The sequence below is a fragment of the Amphibalanus amphitrite genome, unplaced genomic scaffold (assembly GCF_019059575.1).
Source record: "Amphibalanus amphitrite isolate SeventyFive unplaced genomic scaffold, NRLGWU_Aamphi_draft 000090F_arrow, whole genome shotgun sequence".
In the NCBI taxonomy this organism is placed as follows: Eukaryota; Metazoa; Arthropoda; class Thecostraca; order Balanomorpha; family Balanidae; genus Amphibalanus; species Amphibalanus amphitrite.
The window spans coordinates 386,726-405,826 of record NW_024881586.1 but is presented as its reverse complement, the minus strand read 5'-3'; the positions used below and the strand labels follow the sequence as shown (position 1 = coordinate 405,826).

General features: G+C 48.7%; 2 protein-coding genes across 4 annotated transcripts; one reads left to right on the top strand and one right to left on the bottom strand.

Annotated features, from left to right (window-relative positions):
- Nucleotides 1-215: 215 nt before the first annotated feature.
- Nucleotides 216-17,305, bottom strand: LOC122380053 (tRNA-uridine aminocarboxypropyltransferase 2-like). Of its 3 annotated transcripts, none has more exons than XM_043362830.1 (6): nucleotides 17,281-17,305; nucleotides 2,976-3,118; nucleotides 2,419-2,497; nucleotides 2,101-2,207; nucleotides 1,420-1,621; nucleotides 216-1,191 (listed from the first exon to the last, which is right to left on the bottom strand). In XM_043362830.1, exons 2-6 carry the CDS (start codon nucleotides 3,065-3,067, stop codon nucleotides 904-906), a joined length of 768 nt encoding a protein of 255 aa, XP_043218765.1. In that variant the 5' UTR covers nucleotides 3,068-3,118; nucleotides 17,281-17,305; the 3' UTR covers nucleotides 216-903. The 3 variants fall into 3 exon arrangements, with proteins under 3 accessions (XP_043218765.1, XP_043218762.1, XP_043218761.1); XM_043362827.1 differs by lacking the exon at nucleotides 17,281-17,305 and adding an exon at nucleotides 4,915-6,879; XM_043362826.1 differs by lacking the exon at nucleotides 17,281-17,305 and adding an exon at nucleotides 4,674-4,908.
- Nucleotides 9,078-12,764, top strand: LOC122380027 (uncharacterized protein K02A2.6-like). Its single transcript, XM_043362761.1, has 2 exons — nucleotides 9,078-9,294; nucleotides 9,697-12,764. Exons 1-2 carry the CDS (start codon nucleotides 9,078-9,080, stop codon nucleotides 12,762-12,764), a joined length of 3,285 nt encoding a protein of 1,094 aa, XP_043218696.1.
- Nucleotides 17,306-19,101: the final 1,796 nt, after the last annotated feature.

Sequence of the window (19,101 nt, the reverse complement as noted above, 5' to 3'; positions counted from 1 at the left end):
TACCGCGTGTAAATCGGTCAAGTGGTTGCTGAGATATAAGCCTCGCAAAAGCGTCCGCACGGCCGGCCGGCCGCTCATACTCAGAAATTTCCGTAATCTAAGGAAAGACTCCGCTCGCTTCGCTCGCTCCGTAATAATTATCAGGAGGAATATCAATCAGTTTCCCGACGATTTGCGTAACCAAGACAACACAAATCGAATTAGGTAAACAATACTTTGAGCTATAAAATGGGTTGTATTTCTATTTAATCACCTCGTAGAAATATGAGCGATGGCGGTTAAGCTCAGTCCAACTGCAAAACATCATCAAAGGTTTTGAATCCCAGCCAAATTAATCAACATTATCACGCAGGTAAAGTACCGTGATTACCAACCGAAAACTAGTAGCTCGTACAACAGTTCGTAACAAAAACACACGACAATCCAGACCAGTCTAACCCAGCTTTTGGGGTAGCGTTTGGGTGGGGCGGATGCATGAAACACACTTTAAGCCTCACGTGAGATGAGATCGCACCTCCCTCACATATCGCCTAAAACATTCCAACGTCACCACCTCCGTTCATTATAAAAACCTATGGCGGAAGCCCGCGGTGCATGTCAACAGCGAGCTGTTCTTGACTCAGCATGTTTCACCAGACATCGATACTAGAGATGGCCTAGGGCCGTGCTCTGGTCGGGAGCAGAGCTAGCCGTAGGCTTCTGTTGACGGAACCAAAGGTAGCTGTTCACTCCGGATGTCAGTACCAGAGGTTGTAAGCAGCTAGCTCCTGCATTCGGTACCAGGCGTAGATGCTAGTTCCTGCCGTCAGTACTAGAGCTAGCCACTACCTCCCGGCCACCAGCACCAGAGCTACCCTCGCGTCCCACCGTCGTGCCGCACCAGGCAGTCCACCGTCCGCTATATCACAGCACCACACCCAGTTGCCGGAACATTCGATTGGTTCGCACACCTCTCTGTCGCTCGTACTGTCCCCTCTCGATCAGCTCCTGTTTACTGGTGTGCGGCACCGCCCCATGGCCCAGCTGGACGCGACACAGCGCGTGCAGCGGCTGCAGCAGCTGGCCGGGCAGCTGCGGCCGCCGTTCCAGGTGCTGCAGACAGGCGGCTGCCGCCTCCACGGTACTGAGACAGGCGGATGTCGGCTGGGTGCGCACCACGTAGCTGCTGCACCGGCGGCCGGTTACCATTACCTGGGGCACGGAGCGCCGGTGGTAGTGAATCCAGCTAGTCCCAGTCTTAATCAGATACTACCGAATTAACTACCTACCAAATATGCTAGCTGCCAAATTGATTCTACGTTTTGATACCGTGTTTGGGTGTAGGAAACATAAGTAAAATCCCGGTAGAGATACTGGTCTGGCAGCTGCCTCCCTACCCTTCACATATAGACCCTGTGCTGCGCTGGGTGGCGTCCTTACCTGTCTGACCGAGTGTAGCGCCGGGCTCATGGTGTACATAGTTTTCGCCTGGCGCCAGGTGCCGTCCAGTATTAGCACGTTGAGCGGCCCCGGTTCCTCACCCTCCCCGCAGGGAGGCAGGTCTGCCACGTCCACTGCCGCCGGCCCGGGGAACAGGATCACGGTGCGAGGCGAGCGGAGAATCTCAGCCAGGCCGACGTGGCTGTGGAGGGGAGGCGGGTCGGGGGGTTAGTGCTGGGTGACACGGAACTCACAGTCCACAGGCACAGACACACGGAACGGAGAAAATGTCATAGTCACGATCACGAACACGGAACACAATGGAGCACACGTCAGTCACAGACACGCTCCAGGAATACGTGTAACAACACGTAACAAGCACGTATGACAAATACGTGTTACGACTTTCGAATTACGAACACGGAATGAAGCAAACGTCACAGTCACGAGCACGGAACGAAGCACTCAATCATTTCACGGACAACAGAACGACGAGTCATCCGTGACTACAGAAAAGCGCACTTCACGCACATTATTCGCATAAGCATTGTAAAATGAAAACATTATACACAATGAATCATCATCTTATCGTTCAAAATATCAAGAGGACAGTAAAGGCAACAATAATTTTTACCGCGTGTCAACTAACAAAACCACCTGAATCCGTAAAGTCTGTCTCACCTGGCCGATGGGAACTTTTTGCCCCGATAGACGGTGCACTTTCCCGGCGCCAGTCCCAGCTGAATCATGGGAGCTGTCCTCAGCGCCCTCCGCTCCTCCAGAGGGTGCTGTGCGGACGGACACATCGCTAGGTCACGTGACACGCCTCCTTGGATGTGGTTATTGACCTTTTATTGTAAAAGAGCCACTGAGCGCAAATTGCGAAAATAGCGTGATTTACATTAGGTCACTGAGAAGTAATGACAAAGAAAAGCAGATGGGCAATTTAGAACATCACACACTCAAAGCCCAGGAATGTTATCAGCATTCGGCACTCACCTGAAGGATAATGATGTTGGTGCTGACATCTATGGGTGGCTTTGGTAAGTAGGGACACCAGCAAGCAGTGATTGGCCGACTGAAAACATCAAACAAGTCATCACTCAGGACTTAGAGGAGGCAATGAACAAACCAGTCATCTGATGCTGGAAAAGCTATATTGACATTAAACCTGCGTTCGGACGTGCTGTTTTTCACGTCAAATTTCCACGCGGAGAATTCCTCGCGAATACAGCCGCTCAGGCATCGCAAAACGCAAGGAATCCGCGGGATCGCATGAAACGGGCTTGCCGGAACGGCCGTTTTCGTGAGAAATTCCTTGGCGCGGAAATTCCACGTGATAAGTCGCACATCCAAACCACAGGCAGAAACGTCATTCATGAAAACAGCCCTGCCATGTACATTTATGTTTTCAGAAATATGCATGATTTGACACTTTACTGGTCAAAGACTACAAATATTGACCAATTATTTCACTACACACATGCCAAGTGACAAAAGCAGACTAAATCAAAAGACAGGCAACTGTTGCAGTACTATAAGTAGATCGTACTCACGTGCATTTGTTGCACTCTTCCCTGCCCTGTTCATCTTCTTCGACCAAACAGGGCAGCTCAGACAGGGCAGATGCCAGCTGTTCATCCTCCATGATGGTGACACTTCTCAGCTTAACAGCAGTACTTCTTGTCAACAGAAACACCTGAAACAAGGTGGTTACAATTCGATGTGACCATGCATTGAAACTTCAAAGTATGCAGCAAGACATATGCAGGGCTGGATTCTGGAACCATAGACATCTTGCTGACGGACATGCACGTGTCTTCCTACCAAGCTTCCCAGTCCAAGTCTGGCCATGGTTGATGGTACTCACTCCTCGCCCCTCCGCGACTATCCCAAACCCCAGACCTTCATCAAAAAACGTGGCTTCTGGGGCAACCATCAACTACTTAAACTAAAACAAGGGCAACTATCAACGATCAGCACACCTCTGTACAGGGTGGACCAAAAAGGATGGAAACATTTTAAACTCGTATAAAACATGCAATATTGCATGCAGGTGACTGAAAATGATACCAAACGAGAGTACATTTTGTGTAAATTCATAATGACATCATGTTAAGCTGCTTTCTCTCGTTTTCAGTCTCTCACAGTAGATGTTCGAGGAGGCCACCTTTGCGAGACATGCACAGATCGGCCCGCCTGGCGGCTGACGCGATAGCCCGACGACACATGTCCTCTGGTATGACTCGCACAGCCTTGATGATCGCTCTCTTCAGGCCACTAAAGCTTACAGAACCTTCTTTATAGACCTGACCGGTGACCCTTGAGATGACCTTACAGGAAAAATCCATAGGGTCAGGTCGGTTGAGCAGACAGGCCAGTTCCACTTCGGTTCGAGGTTGAGAGCGACGCATGGCTGACCTACCAAGCGACGCTAAAGAAGTTCTTGAAGTGAGATCAAGTGACGTATGGCAGTATCTTGGACCTCATGCGGCTCCAGCAAGGCGGTGCGTCTCCTCACATAGCAAAACAATGCTCAAGTGGATCGGGAGCCACTCTGGTGACCGGCTGATATCCCGCGGTGCCAGTCGGAACTGGCCCGTCTGCTCACTTGACTTGACCCCTATGGATTTTTTTTCCTGTAGCGTCATCTCAAGGGCCAGGTCTACAAAGAAGGTCCAGCAAGCTTCTGTGGCCTGAAGAGAGCGATCATCAAGGCTGTGCGAGTCATACCAGAGGACATGTGTCGTCGGGCTATCGCGTCAGACGCCAGGCGGGCCGATCTGTGCCTGTCTCGCAAAGGTGGCCTCCTCGAACATCTACTGTGAGAGACTGAAAACGAGAGAAAGCAGCTTAACATTATGTCATTATGAATTTACACAAAATGTACTCTCGTTTGGTATCATTTTCAGTCACCTGCATGCAATATTGCATGTTTTATACGAGTTTAAAATGTTTCCATCCTTTTTGGTCCACCCTGTATCTGATCAGACAGAGACAGTGGTGTGATGAAATGCATATGGATATGCAAGAACGCTACGATAACGACACCTTCAAGACCGAGCTAGCTCACCGCAGCTGGTCAACGCATGCGTCCCCAAAGCGTGCCCAAGGACAAACGGAAGCATATACACAAACAGGGAAGTCTTGAGGCTAAAGAACAGGAAAAAGAAGCTCTGGGCCGCATACACTCGAGAAATGGACATCAGTCATGCAAGGTACGTTCGCTGCAAGAACGACCTCAGGCGACTCACCCGAAACCTGCGCAAAGACTTCGAAAGGAGACTGGCCTCCAGCCTGAAAGAAAATCCTAAGGGTTTCTGGCGATACGCTGGCTCCAGGATGAAGACTACAAGCGGGGTTGAGAACTTACACTCTGCGGACGGCACCTTAACTACGAACGGCTGTGAGAAAGCGGCGACACTGAACGACTTTTTTAACTCAGTCTGCGTCATGGAACCCCCCGGACAAATCCCAGAGCCGTACAACACCTACCACAGTCCAGCTGTCACTGACATCGACCTCGCTGTAGAGCTGGTGAGAAAGAAGATGTCTGCCCTACGACCTTTTTCCGCCGCCGGCCCGGGTGGTGTGCACCTACGGATCATCAAGGAAACAGCCGACTCATTATCAAGCACGCTTACCTCCATCTACCGATCGTCACTGGACACGGGGACCCTGCCGCTGGACTGGAAACTGGCAGATGTAGCTCCAATCTACAAGAAAGGAAGTAAAGATGAGCCAGGGAACTACAGGCCGGCCAGTTTGACGTCTGTTCCGTGCAAGCTATTGGAGTCGATCATTCGCGACCGTCTTATCGCACTGCACACCTCAAGTCGGAGAACCTGATCAACGACGCCCAACACGGTTTTCGTCCAGGGAGGTCCTGCTCTACTCAGCTGATGCTAACGATAGAAGAATGGGGCAGCATGATTGAGAGCAAGTGACCTGTCGACGTCATATACCTAGACCTGGCCAAGGCGTTCAACACAGTCCCACCTAGACGGCTGCTGGAGAAAGTAGAAGCTCACGGTATCAGAGGCAAGATTCTGAGATGGATCGGCGCATTCCTGGAAGGACGGAAGCAGCGAGTCACTGCTGGAAGCAGCAAGTCAGACTGGGCTCCTCTACCAAGCAGTGTTCCACAGGGTTCAGTCCTTGCTCCACTGCTCTTCACGCTGTGCGTGAATGACCTGCCGGAGCCACTACACTGCGGAATAAAGATATTCGCCGTCCGCCGATGACAGCAAACTCTACCGACGTATCTGCTCTCTGTCCGACCCGGCAAAGTCAGCATCCCTGCAGGAGGACTTGAACGCGGCACTTCACTGGGCAGACAGGTGGCAGCTGTCATTCAACCCTGGAAAGTGCAAGGTGCTCCACATTGGCGGAGGCAACCAGCACCAGCACCACACATACCGGATAAAGGGAACAACAGTCGCGGAGTCAGAGGTCGAGAGAGACCTTGGCGTCCTCATGGATACCCAGCTCAAATTCAGAGGGCTGTTCACGGGCCCTGTGTGCGGTCGGACCGCACACAGCCTCCAAGCTCCGCCCACTGCGTCTCTACGTCAGCCTTCCGTCACCGCACGCAGCCGTGACGTCAGAACCGCCTACCCATCCCCTACCACCACGCCTGCTGGACCCACCTCACACACCGTACGCAGCAGTGTGCGGTGCCCGTAAACAGCCCTCCGGAAGCAGGCTGCTGTGGCCGTAAGGAAGGCAACACAAGTGATGGCAGTGATTCATCAATCCTTCCACCAATCAACCCTCCCCCTGCTCCTCAAGGCCCTTGTCCGACCCCACCTTGAGTACGGGAACTTAGTAGTGTGGGGTCCCTTCAACCAGGCGGACCAGCGGCTGGTGGAGCGGGTGCAGAGGCGGGCGACCAAGCTGGTTCCCAATCTTCCGTCACATCCCGTATCGAGAGCGTCTGAAAGTGCTGCAGCTACCAACGCTGTACTACAGACAGAGGCATGGAGATATGATCGCGGATCGCGGTCTATCAGCTACTCCGCGGTGGAATTGACATGGACCAACGCAGCCTCTTCGAGATTGAGATGGCAGCAGACAGAACTCCTGCCACAAGAGGACACCAGTGGAGAATAGCCAAGCCACGGGCGGTCTCCAGGATTCAGTGCAACACGTTCTCCATCCGTGTCATCAACGACTGGAAGTTGGAACAGCCCAAGGCTATACCCTACTGCCAACGATTGTCGCCTCAAACATCCTGAACCAATTAAAAAACCGGCTTGACACTCACTGGGCACACCTTGCACACGACATCCCTCACGCAGACGAATAGTTAGACGCACGAGGAGCCCGACTAGAAAGGTTTTGACCTTATGTAGGTATATAAATACAAAGGTTTCTAAAGGCCTCTGGCCTATCCAAAATCCGTACTTCGTAAGTAAGTAAGTAAGTAAGTTCCACTAACTGAAAAGCATGGAACTTGAAAGTTGTTTAGAAAAAAAAAAATGTTTTCAATTGGGCTGAGGTATTTAGGGACCCTCCCACCTTAACATTAGATTTGAGTTGAGATAGCCAAAATGGGGTCCCTGGCTCACAATTACCGGTTTCGGCACTCACAACATCGAGAAATGCCTTAAATCGGAAATATTGAATTTCAAAATTGCAGCATTTTGATTCAGAGGGGCTAATGCATAGGAATACCCCTCTGAATGTGTGACGTCAGCGCAGATATCTAACGATTTTTAAATGTTTGACTAAAACGTTTGGTAGCACGCGGTGGTATATGCTGCTTTGCGCGCAACAAATGCCGCACTTTCAAATAAAGTCCCTGGGAACAGCGGAGATCCCAAAAAGTAAACAAAAGTAAAAGTCTAATATTTTGAAAACCGGTGAATATTTTTCGATGAATTTTGGTAGATATTCGTTTTCGCTCTTTCTGAACCGAGCGACATCACTTTCATGCCAATTCATTAACTTTTTTGAAGGTGGGAGGGTCCCTTTAAGGGCGCGTACTACAACTACCCACGGTGGTCGTAGCATATTTACGTCTGGACAACGAGTTGCGTTGGAGAGGCCGGAAATAGTGGCGATTTCAGGACCGCAAGAATGGACCGTCATTGGAATGATTCTTTTTTAAACCGTGCACTGTTTTCGGCCGGAATTTAATAGCTACTACAAAATATTTTGCAATTACGTTTCCACCAATAATGAATGCCATCAGGGCTAAATTTTTAATACTATTGCATTTTGTCAAGAAGCATATAGTGCTGTTATATTGCAGTTTTAGCGCGTTTGTTACAAAATATGAAGGGAATAAGCTTCGGTGTAATTCATCAACAGTATGTATGTATGTATGTATGTATTGACGATCAAGAGCAATCCACAATCGGCGTGGCGATTACACTCCGAGTCCGAGCTGGTTGAAGATAACACAAGAAATAGGTACCTACACAAGAAAACGCACACACTTACGGATACGAAATACACAACGCGAACGCCGAACACGCACCTACTTGGTGGAACCCGCACGAAGCCGCGTTCATAACTATGTACACACAGACTCGTTTGCCTTTCATAGTCCAAGAGTCATGAGGCTAGCTACTATGGCTACTCTGGCTAGGCTTAAGCCCCTTTTTTACAGCACGGGCAAATCTGGCTGGAGGCAACTGCGTTAGCTCGAGGGGGAGAGTATTTAGGAGCGCCGCGGCACGGTAGGCGAATCTACGTTTTCCGGTCTCTAGTCGGGGTCGCGGTAAGTGGAAAAGGTGGTCTTGGCGAGTAGACCTTGCTCGTGTTTGGGAATTTTTGGAAAATAGGGTCGCGATCTCCTCGGGTTCACCTCTCTGGATGGCCTTGTGCGCCGTGATAAGGGTATGGTATTCTGTTGTGTATTAGGATGATGTCTCTTGTGACGTCATTTACTCTGCCTGGATTTAGAGAGTGTGCCTCATATGGAGAACCTTGGGAGTTGTTGTTCTTGGCCTTGTGTAGTATGGAAGAAACGTTCTGAGTAAAAAGGAGTCTTTGGAGTCAGCCAAAAGCATGAAGTACAATCGGAAGTAGCAGAATAAGGAAAGTACTGACCACTCGATACACAACAAAATGGCGACGAAGGTAAAATACGCGATTTAAAGTCCCGAAGACGCATCTGTAAGGCGCAGCACGTGTCGCGCCAAAGTTTGTCGCATTTCAAGGTTAAGGGCATATCTCGAGTTGGAAGTGCGCCAGTATTTGTCGATTTGGATATTTTCTGAATTATGGCTGTTAGTCTGCCTCCACCACCAAGTATCAAGGAAGGTGAAAACTTCATGACATGGATCAAATCAGTGGAAATTTACATGGGTGCAATTGATGTGAAAACTGCTTCTCAGAAAGTCAATATTGTTCTGCACCTTCTCGGACCTGATGTTCAAGGTATTATCGATACTTTGCCAGAGGGGGAAGGGACAAATGCATATGAAAAATTGAAAGATCAGCTGGAGAAGCACTTCAAGCCAAAAGTAAACGCAGTAGTTGAGCGACATCACTTCAACACAATGGTGTACGAAGGCGGAAGAGTGGAAGGATACGTAGCAAAGCTGAAAACTCAAGCTCGGAAGTGTGACTTTGATGTCAATGAAGTGGATAACCTGGTGAGAGATAAGCTGGTTGCAACATGTCCCTCATCCAGAGTAAAGGAGAGCATGCTTAAGGAAGAAAAGCTGACTCTAACCAAAGCCATCTCTATATGGTCGACAGATGCCACTGTTCGAGAGCAAGCTCGGAAGATGGAAGTGTCAGAGGAAGGAGCATCAAGGAAAGATGAAAAGGTGAACAAGGTCAACTGGAAGCAGGCAGAAAGAAAGCCAAAGAAGGATGAAGCTGTGAGAGGGCAGCAAAACCAGATGAAAAATGCAAGAGGTAAGATGATGCAAAGCAGTCAAAGGGAAGATGAAAGGAAATGCTTCAGATGTGGCAAAGGTAACCATCTGATAAAAGACTGCAGAGTGCCGAAACATGTCAGATGTAACAACTGTTCAAAGCCGGGTCATCTCCAAGCTGCGTGCAGGAACCCGAGTGCTGAAGAGAGAGTGAGGGTGAACTGTAATGAAGGTGACAAAGTAGAAGATGACGAGGAAGACAACTATTGTGTGTATCAAGCAAGCAGGGAGAAGTCAAAGGCGATCAAGGTGAGCATGTCCGTAAATGGCAAGGATGTGGAATTCCTGGTTGACACAGGATGCCCAGTGACGTTGATGCCAGACAGTGTGCTTCCTGGACTGAGTCTGCGGAAAGCTGGATGTCGTCTGACCTCATATACAGGGCACAAGATCCCTGTGCTGGGTGTCACTGATGCAGAAGTAGTGTACCAAGGAAACAAGAAGGAACTGGAAGTGCATGTGGTGGAAGGAGATGGACCTCCACTACTGGGACGTAACTGGCTGAAAGAAATCAGACTGGACTGGGAACAGCTGGTGGGAAGTATGCAATCTCAGAAGACAATGCGTTGGAAGCTGGAAGATGTTCTGCAGAGGAATGAAGAGCTGTTTGATGGTACGCTGGGTCAGATGAAGAACACTGAAGCTCATCTAGAGCTGAAAGAAGATGCCAAACCAGTGTTCCAGCCACCACGACCTGTGCCATATGGTCTCGCGGACAAAGTGAAGCAAGAGTTGTCAAAATGGGTGGAACTTGGAGTGACAAAAGAACTGACGTCAGAGGATGCAACGCCGAAGTGGGCCACGCCTCTCGTAGTCGTGCCAAAGCCGGACGGATCAGTAAGGCTCTGTGGAGATTTCAAGGTAACGCTGAACCCAAACCTGGAAGTGCCGAAGCACCCGCTGCCGAAGATGGAGGACATTTTTGCAACAGTGGGACAGGTTCGATACATCTCAGTGATTGACCTCTCCCAAGCGTATCTGCAGATGCCCCTCAGCACAGAAAGCCAGGAGTACTGTGTTCTCAACACACCATGGGGGATGCACCGTATGCTGCGACTACCATACGGGGTGAAGTCAAGTCCAATGCTCTTCCAGAGGGAAATGGACAGAATCCTCAAGAATGTGCCTGGAGTGAAGTGTCTGTTGGATGATATGCTCATCACAGGAAGAACTGAAGAAGAAGCACTGAAGCGACTGGACGAAGTGATGCAGATCATGAAGTCACACGGTCTGCGTCTGAAAAAGGAGAAATGTCAGTTTCTGACAAAGGAAGTCCGGTACCTAGGGCTCAGGCTAGGAGCCGAGGGCATCAGAACAGATCCAGAACGTGTGAAAGCCGTGCTGAACGCAAGAGCACCCACCAACCAGAAAGAAGTTCGTGAGTTTCTCGGTGCTGTCACGTTCTACAACCGCTTCCTGAAGAACCTCTCGAAGACAGCAAGGCCGTTGAATGAACTCCTGAAGAAAGACAGCGAATGGAAGTGGACTGCAGAGTGTGAAGCCAGCTTCAACAGCATCAAGAGACAGCTGTCATCAACGGAAGTGCTGCGTCATTTCGACGTGACGGAGCAGGTGACGGTGATCACGGACGCTAGTCCAGAAGGACTAGGCGCCGTACTCGTTCAAGGGAAGGATGAGCGGCCGATCATGTACGTGTCAAGATCGCTGAGTGAACACGAGCGGAAATACTCTCAGATAGAAAGGGAAGGACTCTGTGTAGTCTGGGCATTTCAGCGACTGAAGCAGTTCCTGTACGGGCGCCATTTCAAGCTCGTAACGGACAACAAGCCGCTAGCTCACGTCTTTGGACCTAAGGCGCCGCTGCCGACGTTGGCTGCCTCACGGATCCAGAGATGGGCGATGAAGTTGGCGGAGTACGATTTCTCTGTGGAAGTCAGGAAGTCGGAACAGATTCCAGTAGCTGATTGGCTCTCACGTCTACCGAGAGAAGGCTCAGTGCTGAAGTCAGAAGCACCAGAAGACGAGTGCACTGTCTGTCTGATCGGACAACTGGAGTCGCTAAGTCCGGTGACGGCCGCAGCGATTCAACGAGAGACGGCCAGAAGCCCAATCCTGGCGAAGGTGATGCACTTCGTGCACAATGGCTGGTCAGAAGCCGTAAATGAAGAGCTACAACCATTCAAGATGAGGCAAACCGAACTGACCGTGGAGCGCGGATGTCTAATGTGGGGATGTCGCGTCGTGGTTCCGCCGAACCTGAGATCCAGAGTGCTGAGCGAGCTGCATGCCGGACATCAAGGAATGGTGAAGATGAAGCAGCTCGGAAGGATGCACGTCTGGTGGCCGAACATGGACAAGCAGATCGAGGCGGAAGTCCGGAACTGCGAAGGCTGCTGGCAAAAGCGAGCAGAGCCACCAAGCGGAGATCTCCACCCATGGGAGTATGCCAAGGGACCCTGGCAACGGATACATCTAGATTTCGCTGGTCCTGTGGAAGGTAGATTCTACGTGGTTGTCATCGACAGCTACTCGAAGTGGATGGAAATCGCTCCAATGAAGACCATCACAACAGAGAAGACGATTGAATACCTGCTGAACCTGTTCGCTAGGTGGGGACTGCCTCACCAACTGGTCACGGATAATGGTCCACAACTCGTCAGCAAGGACTTCGAAGGGTTCTTGGAGAGGAACGGAATCAAGCACAGTGTCACAGCGCCGTACAAGCCGTCCACTAACGGAGCTGCGGAAAGAGCAGTGGGTTGTCTGAAGAACCTGCTGAAGGCCTCAAAAGGCAAGAAGGTCAACATCCCGAACTTCCTGATGGCGTACCGCAGTACGCCACAAGCGTCAACAGGACGTACACCGGCGGAGTTGATGCTGGGCAGGCCGCTACGAAACCGCCTGGACCTCCTGAAGCCCAACCTCGCAAGTGAAGTTCGAGAGAAGCAACAGGAACAAGTAGAAAGATCACAGAAGGGAACCGACAGAACGCTCGAAGTCGGCGAATCAGTCCTGGTCCGCGACTACCGAGGTGCACAGAAATGGAGGGAGGGAGACGTCATCGAACGACAAGGCAGTAAACACTACCTAGTCCAAGTGCAAGACGAAGTGTGGCGTCGACACATCGATCAGATTGTCTGTCTGCCAGGTGTCCGACCTCCAGTGACTAATCTGCGGCAGGAGATCAATCCGTCTGAGCACTGCAATCTCCCAGCGCAAGACGCACCAGCGGTGCAGCGGGAACATGGACCGCCACTGCATAGCGCTGTGGAACAGTCGGTAACTTCAACCGGTAACCGCGGGCTCGTGCTGGAGGAAGATGGGATCGCTGCAACACAGTCACCTGAAGCAGCGTCAGCAGCGAAGGCGAACACTGAACAAGAGACTGTAGGTCCTAGGGCACGTCCAGCGGACGTCATCCGGAAGACCCCAGAACTGCGCACTCATCCCCAGCGTGAGCGTAAACCTGTAGTGCGCATGAACCTGTAAAGTGTTGTTTAGTGGGGAGGAGTGTTGTGTATTAGGATGATGTCTCTTGTGACGTCATTTACTCTGCCTGGATTTAGAGAGTGTGCCTCATATGGAGAACCTTGGGAGTTGTTGTTCTTGGCCTTGTGTAGTATGGAAGAAACGTTCTGAGTAAAAAGGAGTCTTTGGAGTCAGCCAAAAGCATGAAGTACAATCGGAAGTAGCAGAATAAGGAAAGTACTGACCACTCGATACACAACATATTCAGCCATTGTTTTAGGCGCCATCCAGCCGAGTTGGTCCCGGAGATGGGAGACATGATCAAATTTACGGCGACCGAAAATGACTCTAGCGGCAAAGTTAAGAATTTTCTGAATGCGATCGAAGTTCTTTTGGCTACCATTACCAAATACGGAGAGACAGTACTGGATCCGTGACATGACGAGAGCCACCACTAGTGTCTTGGTGACACCGTCGGGGAGGTAGTGGCGGACATGGGAGAGGCGCCAGAAGTTAACTTGAGGGAAAGCTATTGCTCTTGTCCATCCATTAAAATTTATTAAATATTTTGCTTTGTGTATTCCAAAAGGAGAGGCAACTATTTCATTTGTGCCTTCATGTCAGAATTGAAGGTGGATCATTAAATTTTCAACGCAGTTTACAAACAAGCATTTGGTCTTTCTCGTTTATAAGCAGTGGCTAAGAAAAGGTTGATCAATCCTGAAGTTCAGTCATCGTACCTCAACTTGGCAGCAAGATCCCCCAAGGACAGATGATATATTGTATACATGTCCTGTAAATCAAAACAAACAAGCATTTGGTCTTTCTCGTATATAAGCAGTGGCTAAGAAAAGGTTGATCAATCCTGAAGTTCATTCATCATACCTCAACTTGGCAGCAAGATCCCCCAAGGACAGAGGATATATTGTAAACCTGTCCTGTTAACCCGCGCCCCAGTGGCGGTCTCAGCCAACTTCGCCCTAGTGAGGGGGGGCATATGTTACCACCCACCTCTAACTCAAAAACTAAGAGGGCTAGAAAGACGCGGTAAAAAGCAGTCGATAGCTCTCAATGCGTACGTTTGAAAGTATTTCAGTCATTTTTCACCTTAGAGCAATATTGGGGTCACCAGAGGTCATCAAAGGTCAAAATTTGCCAATTGTCATAATATTTTTCAGAAAACATGCCGCTATCTCAGGAACTATGGTAGCTAGAAAAACGCATGGAAGAGAAAACGATAGCTTTTGAACTCTTCTTTTGAAAAGGTCATTATCAATATTGACCTCAGGTCAATGGTTTAGCCTCCAGAGGGCAAAAACTCCAAAAATAGCTGTTTTTACGAAAAGTGTTTTTCGACAATAACTTTCGACTACAAAAAGCCACGACATTTCTATGGTCAGAATCGTGTTCCCCTCGCCGAGACGCGTCGAATGAACTATAATTTGACCTTGAAAGGTCAACTTGAAAATTTGACCTCAGGTCAAGGTCATGACCTTACCGGAAAAGGTCATGTTGCATATCAGTCGATGCGTCTCAACAAGACAAACACAATGAGACCATCCCCAGCGTTCTAGCTCTTTCCAATCGCGAGTTATTGGCAAAAAACTGTTTGTAGCCTCAAGTGACCTCGGATGACCTGTCTAGAGGCTATCAGCAAAAATGACACCTTGTTCATCACGAGTGGACTAAATCATTGTGATTCTGAAATATTTGGACTGTTCCGATGCGTACACACGGATCTAGAGGCATTTTCATTTTTCTCCATTGACTTGTAATGGAAAGGTCACGCCACTGACCTGACCTTAGGTCACAGATATAAAAAATCCGAGATATACAAATTGTAGGCGCCCATAACAGCATGCAATCCACCAAGTTTAAAACCTTTCTGACAAACACTGCAGGCTGGACATGATTGCAAACTTTTTTAGGCTTGGTCAGTTAACTTGACCTGGTGACCTGACCTGACATGACCTGGGGTCAAAAATTTCACACATTGTCCAAAATTGATGTACCAAAAGCTACCCCAAGCGGCGCGGCGCTACGCGCCGCGGTTTTTTATTCACACGCAAAAAACGTGACAGGGTGGTAACATATGCCCCCCCCCCACTGGGGCGAAGGTTAATCAAAACATTTTTGTGCCTTCAAAGGCTTAAGTTATCTGTGGTGTGTTCGGAGTTAGGCTATATGGCTGTTTTTGTTGTATGTTTATGTGGAGATTGAATATAACTGTGACCCTGTGCTTGTTTGTTTACTTACGGTCAAACAGGGAACAGCACATTCACATAACATACTCACCTAGCACCTAACTCATAGCTGTACCCTGCAGGATCTGTACTTGTTCATGTCTCGAGCATTAACAAAGCACTAAAGTAGCTTAGTAATCATTTCCCACATTTTCTGAGCATCTAACATGACATACAGCAGTGCAGAGCAGCTTCAGAGAAGAAACACTTTAAATGAACAGACTCACACCAGCCACCCAATGAGCCAGTTCCTCAGTTGACTGTTTCCCTGGACACAGCTTGGCAATGTGAGCTTACTTTTGGCAAGTTGAAGGTTAGCAGGTAAGATTGAGTTAGGGTGAGTACCTACCTATAACTGGGTGCTACTGCCATGCAGGTCTTGGGTAGGCTGCAAATATGTGTGATGATTGAGGTTAGGTCAGCTGTCAGGTTAGTCAGGTTCAGGTATGCTCATTGCTCAGGTCACATTTTTATGGACATTTGGCAAATTAAAAAACTAACAATCTGATCTAAGCTAACCCAACTAAACATACACAACTACTGACTATAGGAACTGAGCACCTACTTACTTGTGCCTACATCTCATACCATGTCAAAGTAGAGTTCCTTGGTGGAAGATTACCCTCAGTACTTTTTATCCCAGCCCTGTGAAGAAAACTAATACTTCTAAGCTCTGAGTCACTGCTGGCCATCCACAGGAAGAAACGCTGAGACTGAGAGCTTTGCCATTGTATATTGGACCAATAATGACTATCACGAATGACTATGAACACATAATATGATCACATCGTTGCATGAATTGTCACATTGACAATTTTACTACAATCCTTTTTTCAAGAAATACAGTGATGATGATTAACATCAAAATCAACATAAAGTGGATTTAGTGATCCAAGCTTTCTCCTCCAGTAGCAATGGAATGATCGCATGTTTCATTTGCCAGACACTGAGTACCTGATGCACATTACAATCTGCATAGCATCTAAGCATAGTAAAACTGTCCAAGTCCATTCATTCTAGATTTTAACTTGATAGTTAGCACTAATTTATCTTGCTGTTGTAAGTTATCATTCAATATTCATACCAATACATCAATATGCGCTCATCAGTCAACATTTTCTGGCATGATCCTGCTCAGCGTGCTCTTCAGTATTGCTCCAAGGTCTGCAATATTATAGCTTGTTTTTGGACAATAAGCTCTTTTAATTTTACTTATTCTTGCTGATATATGAGCCCGATCAACTTGCGTTTATCAACCAAAATTTCATAACTTGTTTAACTTGATATTGATATTGCTCAGTAGTCAGGACCTCTGTCAGCCTCCTGGATACTTCAGATTGTTTTCAGTCAACATGCTTCTTAAATATGATATAAGTCAATCTTAAGGGATTCAAAACATCCAACAAAACAACGTACAAGAGCCAGTGGCGGCGGAAGGTAATTTTGGATGGGGGTGCAAAGTTTTCTCAAGGGGCCCCTCTGGAAGTTGTGGGCCCCCTTCATTTTTTTTAGTGATTATTATTGATTTATGAAACACGAAGATTTTGGAAAACTATCCCATACACAAAAGTTCTGTAAAAGGTTTGAAATTGCAGTGTACCTACCTATATCAAATAATGAAAGCATAAAGAAGCAAATGCAGCTAGTTTTTTATCGGCCAATCTTTTAGTCTAGCTACAGTGGCGCGGGAACCGGGGGGGGGGGCTAGTGGGGGCTGAGCCCCCAGCTTTTCGGCTGAGGGGCTCGTAATGTATTTGAGCCTCCCCCCCCCCCCAGCTGGAGGAATTGAAATCGGAAATCTACCAACATAATTTCATAGATTCATATATAGGCGCGGGAACTGGGGGAGGGGCAGTAAGGGGAAGGGTGCCCTGCCCCCATAACGCTGCGGCCGTGGGAGCGGTGCCCCACAACTTTTCATGAGGCGGGGTGTTCACGGGCACCGCACACTGCTGCGTGCGGTGTGTGCGGTACGTCCAGCAGGCGTGGGGGTAGGGGATGGGTAGGCGGCTCTGACGTCACGGCTGCGTGCGGTGGACGGTCCGCTGTGGCCAGTCCCGACCGGCCACAGCGGTCGCTGTGTGCGGTGACGCAAGGCTGACGTAGGGACGCAGTGGGCGGAGCTTGGAGGCTGTGTGCGGTCCGACCGCACACAGGGTCCGTGAACAGCCCTCAGGAACCGTTGGGCAGCTTGTCCTCCCCAAATTAGGGGTTGTGGGTCACAAAGGAAGAAAGCATGTACGTGAAAATCCACCTCTTTCACTGGCTTGACAACTCATTTGGCAGATTAAAACCTTTACTCCAGGTTGCCAAAACGGTAGTTTCTTCACTCAGCTGAGACGGAATCAGGGGGGTACGCTGGACACGCCTAAGAGCTGGACTTTTTGATGACGTCTTCGGGTGACGTCATGTCGTGTGTGACGTTTCGTGAGCAGGTAAGGAAAAGTCACCACCGCTGGCGAACATTGGTGCGGTAAATGGCAAACACAAATGCTGCGCAGAAAAGACAAATGTGTAACTTCAGACAACATTCGTTCGGACGACAATGTCAAGGCGAATCAAGAAGTTCTTCTCATGCGATTGTTAGTTATCTGTCGTGCTATTTTAGTATGATTGTTATTTGCAATTGATTTGTGAAATGTATTATCAAAATCAATGTTTATTGAACGCAGATTCAGTTTATTTTCAGATGTACCTAGGTACCCTTACACTTCACCCATCTTAAGCTGTTCAACGTTGAAACGTTGGGTATAATTTATACTGTGTTTTCTCTGCATTATTAACATATTCATCTTATATACAATATAAGGGCCACATGTTTTTTACAGGGAGACATGTCAGACAGCCCAGTAGGATGAGGCTTCGTCAAGCGTCATTTTTAGCAAAGCTTTTCTTGCTTAAAATCCAGTCTGCAAAACATGGCAGGGAGCTCGACAAGATTTTGGGGGCAGACAAAATCCTGCCCCGAATCTGAATGCTGAGTCCAGGGGCAGCCCAATTCCTGCCCCTAATGATGCAAATAATGTAACGATATAATGATGTAGGAAGCAGTGAGAAGCTGAGAAAATCACTTGTGTCAATTTTTTAACTTCTGCACCAGATTTTCCTGTTTCTGTCCCTTGCTTACACTTGCTTACACTTGACTCCCAGCTGTTGTGTCTTTGCTATGCGATGTTAAACATATAAAACATCTTACTATTCATGTATGCGCCATGACTCATGTAATCTTTTCACAGCCAAGACGCTCCTAAGGTGCTGGGAATGTGGGGAGTGCAGCAGCATCAGTGCAGCACCGATGGTCGGATGCGACGGCTGTGATAAATGGTACCACTTCCGTTGTGCGGGACTGACAAAGGAGCCAGGTAAGCGCAAATGTTTTCTGTCTCAGTATTTTTGTTGCAGCTATAGTGATCAATGAAATATTTTCCGCACTGTTCAGCCAAACATGTATTTCAAACAATCTGCTTCCCAACCAAGGGCGTCGCCACGGGGGAGAGGGGATCTCGTCCCCTCCACTTTTTAAAATTTTAACATTACGACTATGGCGTTGCATGGAAAGAATCGACTTGAAATGGTCCTCGTCACCTCGTCCCCTCCAAAATGGTCAATGTCCCCTCCTGTCGTCGCACCGTGGCGTCGCCCCTGTTCCCAACTACACAAATTTAGTCAAACAATGTGCCAATATGGAATTTTCAGGTTCAGTTGAATGAAATAGGAACAATGATAATTGTAGATTACGTATACCTGCAAGAGAGGAAAACAATACATTGTATTGCTTGTCCTTCACCGATACTGTTATTTTTCCATTTCTAGAAACACCGACATGGCGATGCAGGTGGTGCTGCCTGGTGAGGCCGCGGTCTCCGGAATCGCCTGCAGACGAAGTCACCTGGCGTCCATCTGCACATCACTTGCAGCAGTGAGGCCTGCTGACAGCGTCTGGCAGTGTCGGCAACGTGCCAGACAGCTATCTGGAGTCCTGCTCAGGTGCTCACCGCAGGTCGCCGACAGGAGGGGCGACGCATCGTCTCCGAGGTCGCCTCAGCAGCAGTGAGACCCCACTGGCCGTCTTCTTAGGCTTCAACTATATTGCGAACAACCTTTGCTGAGACAAC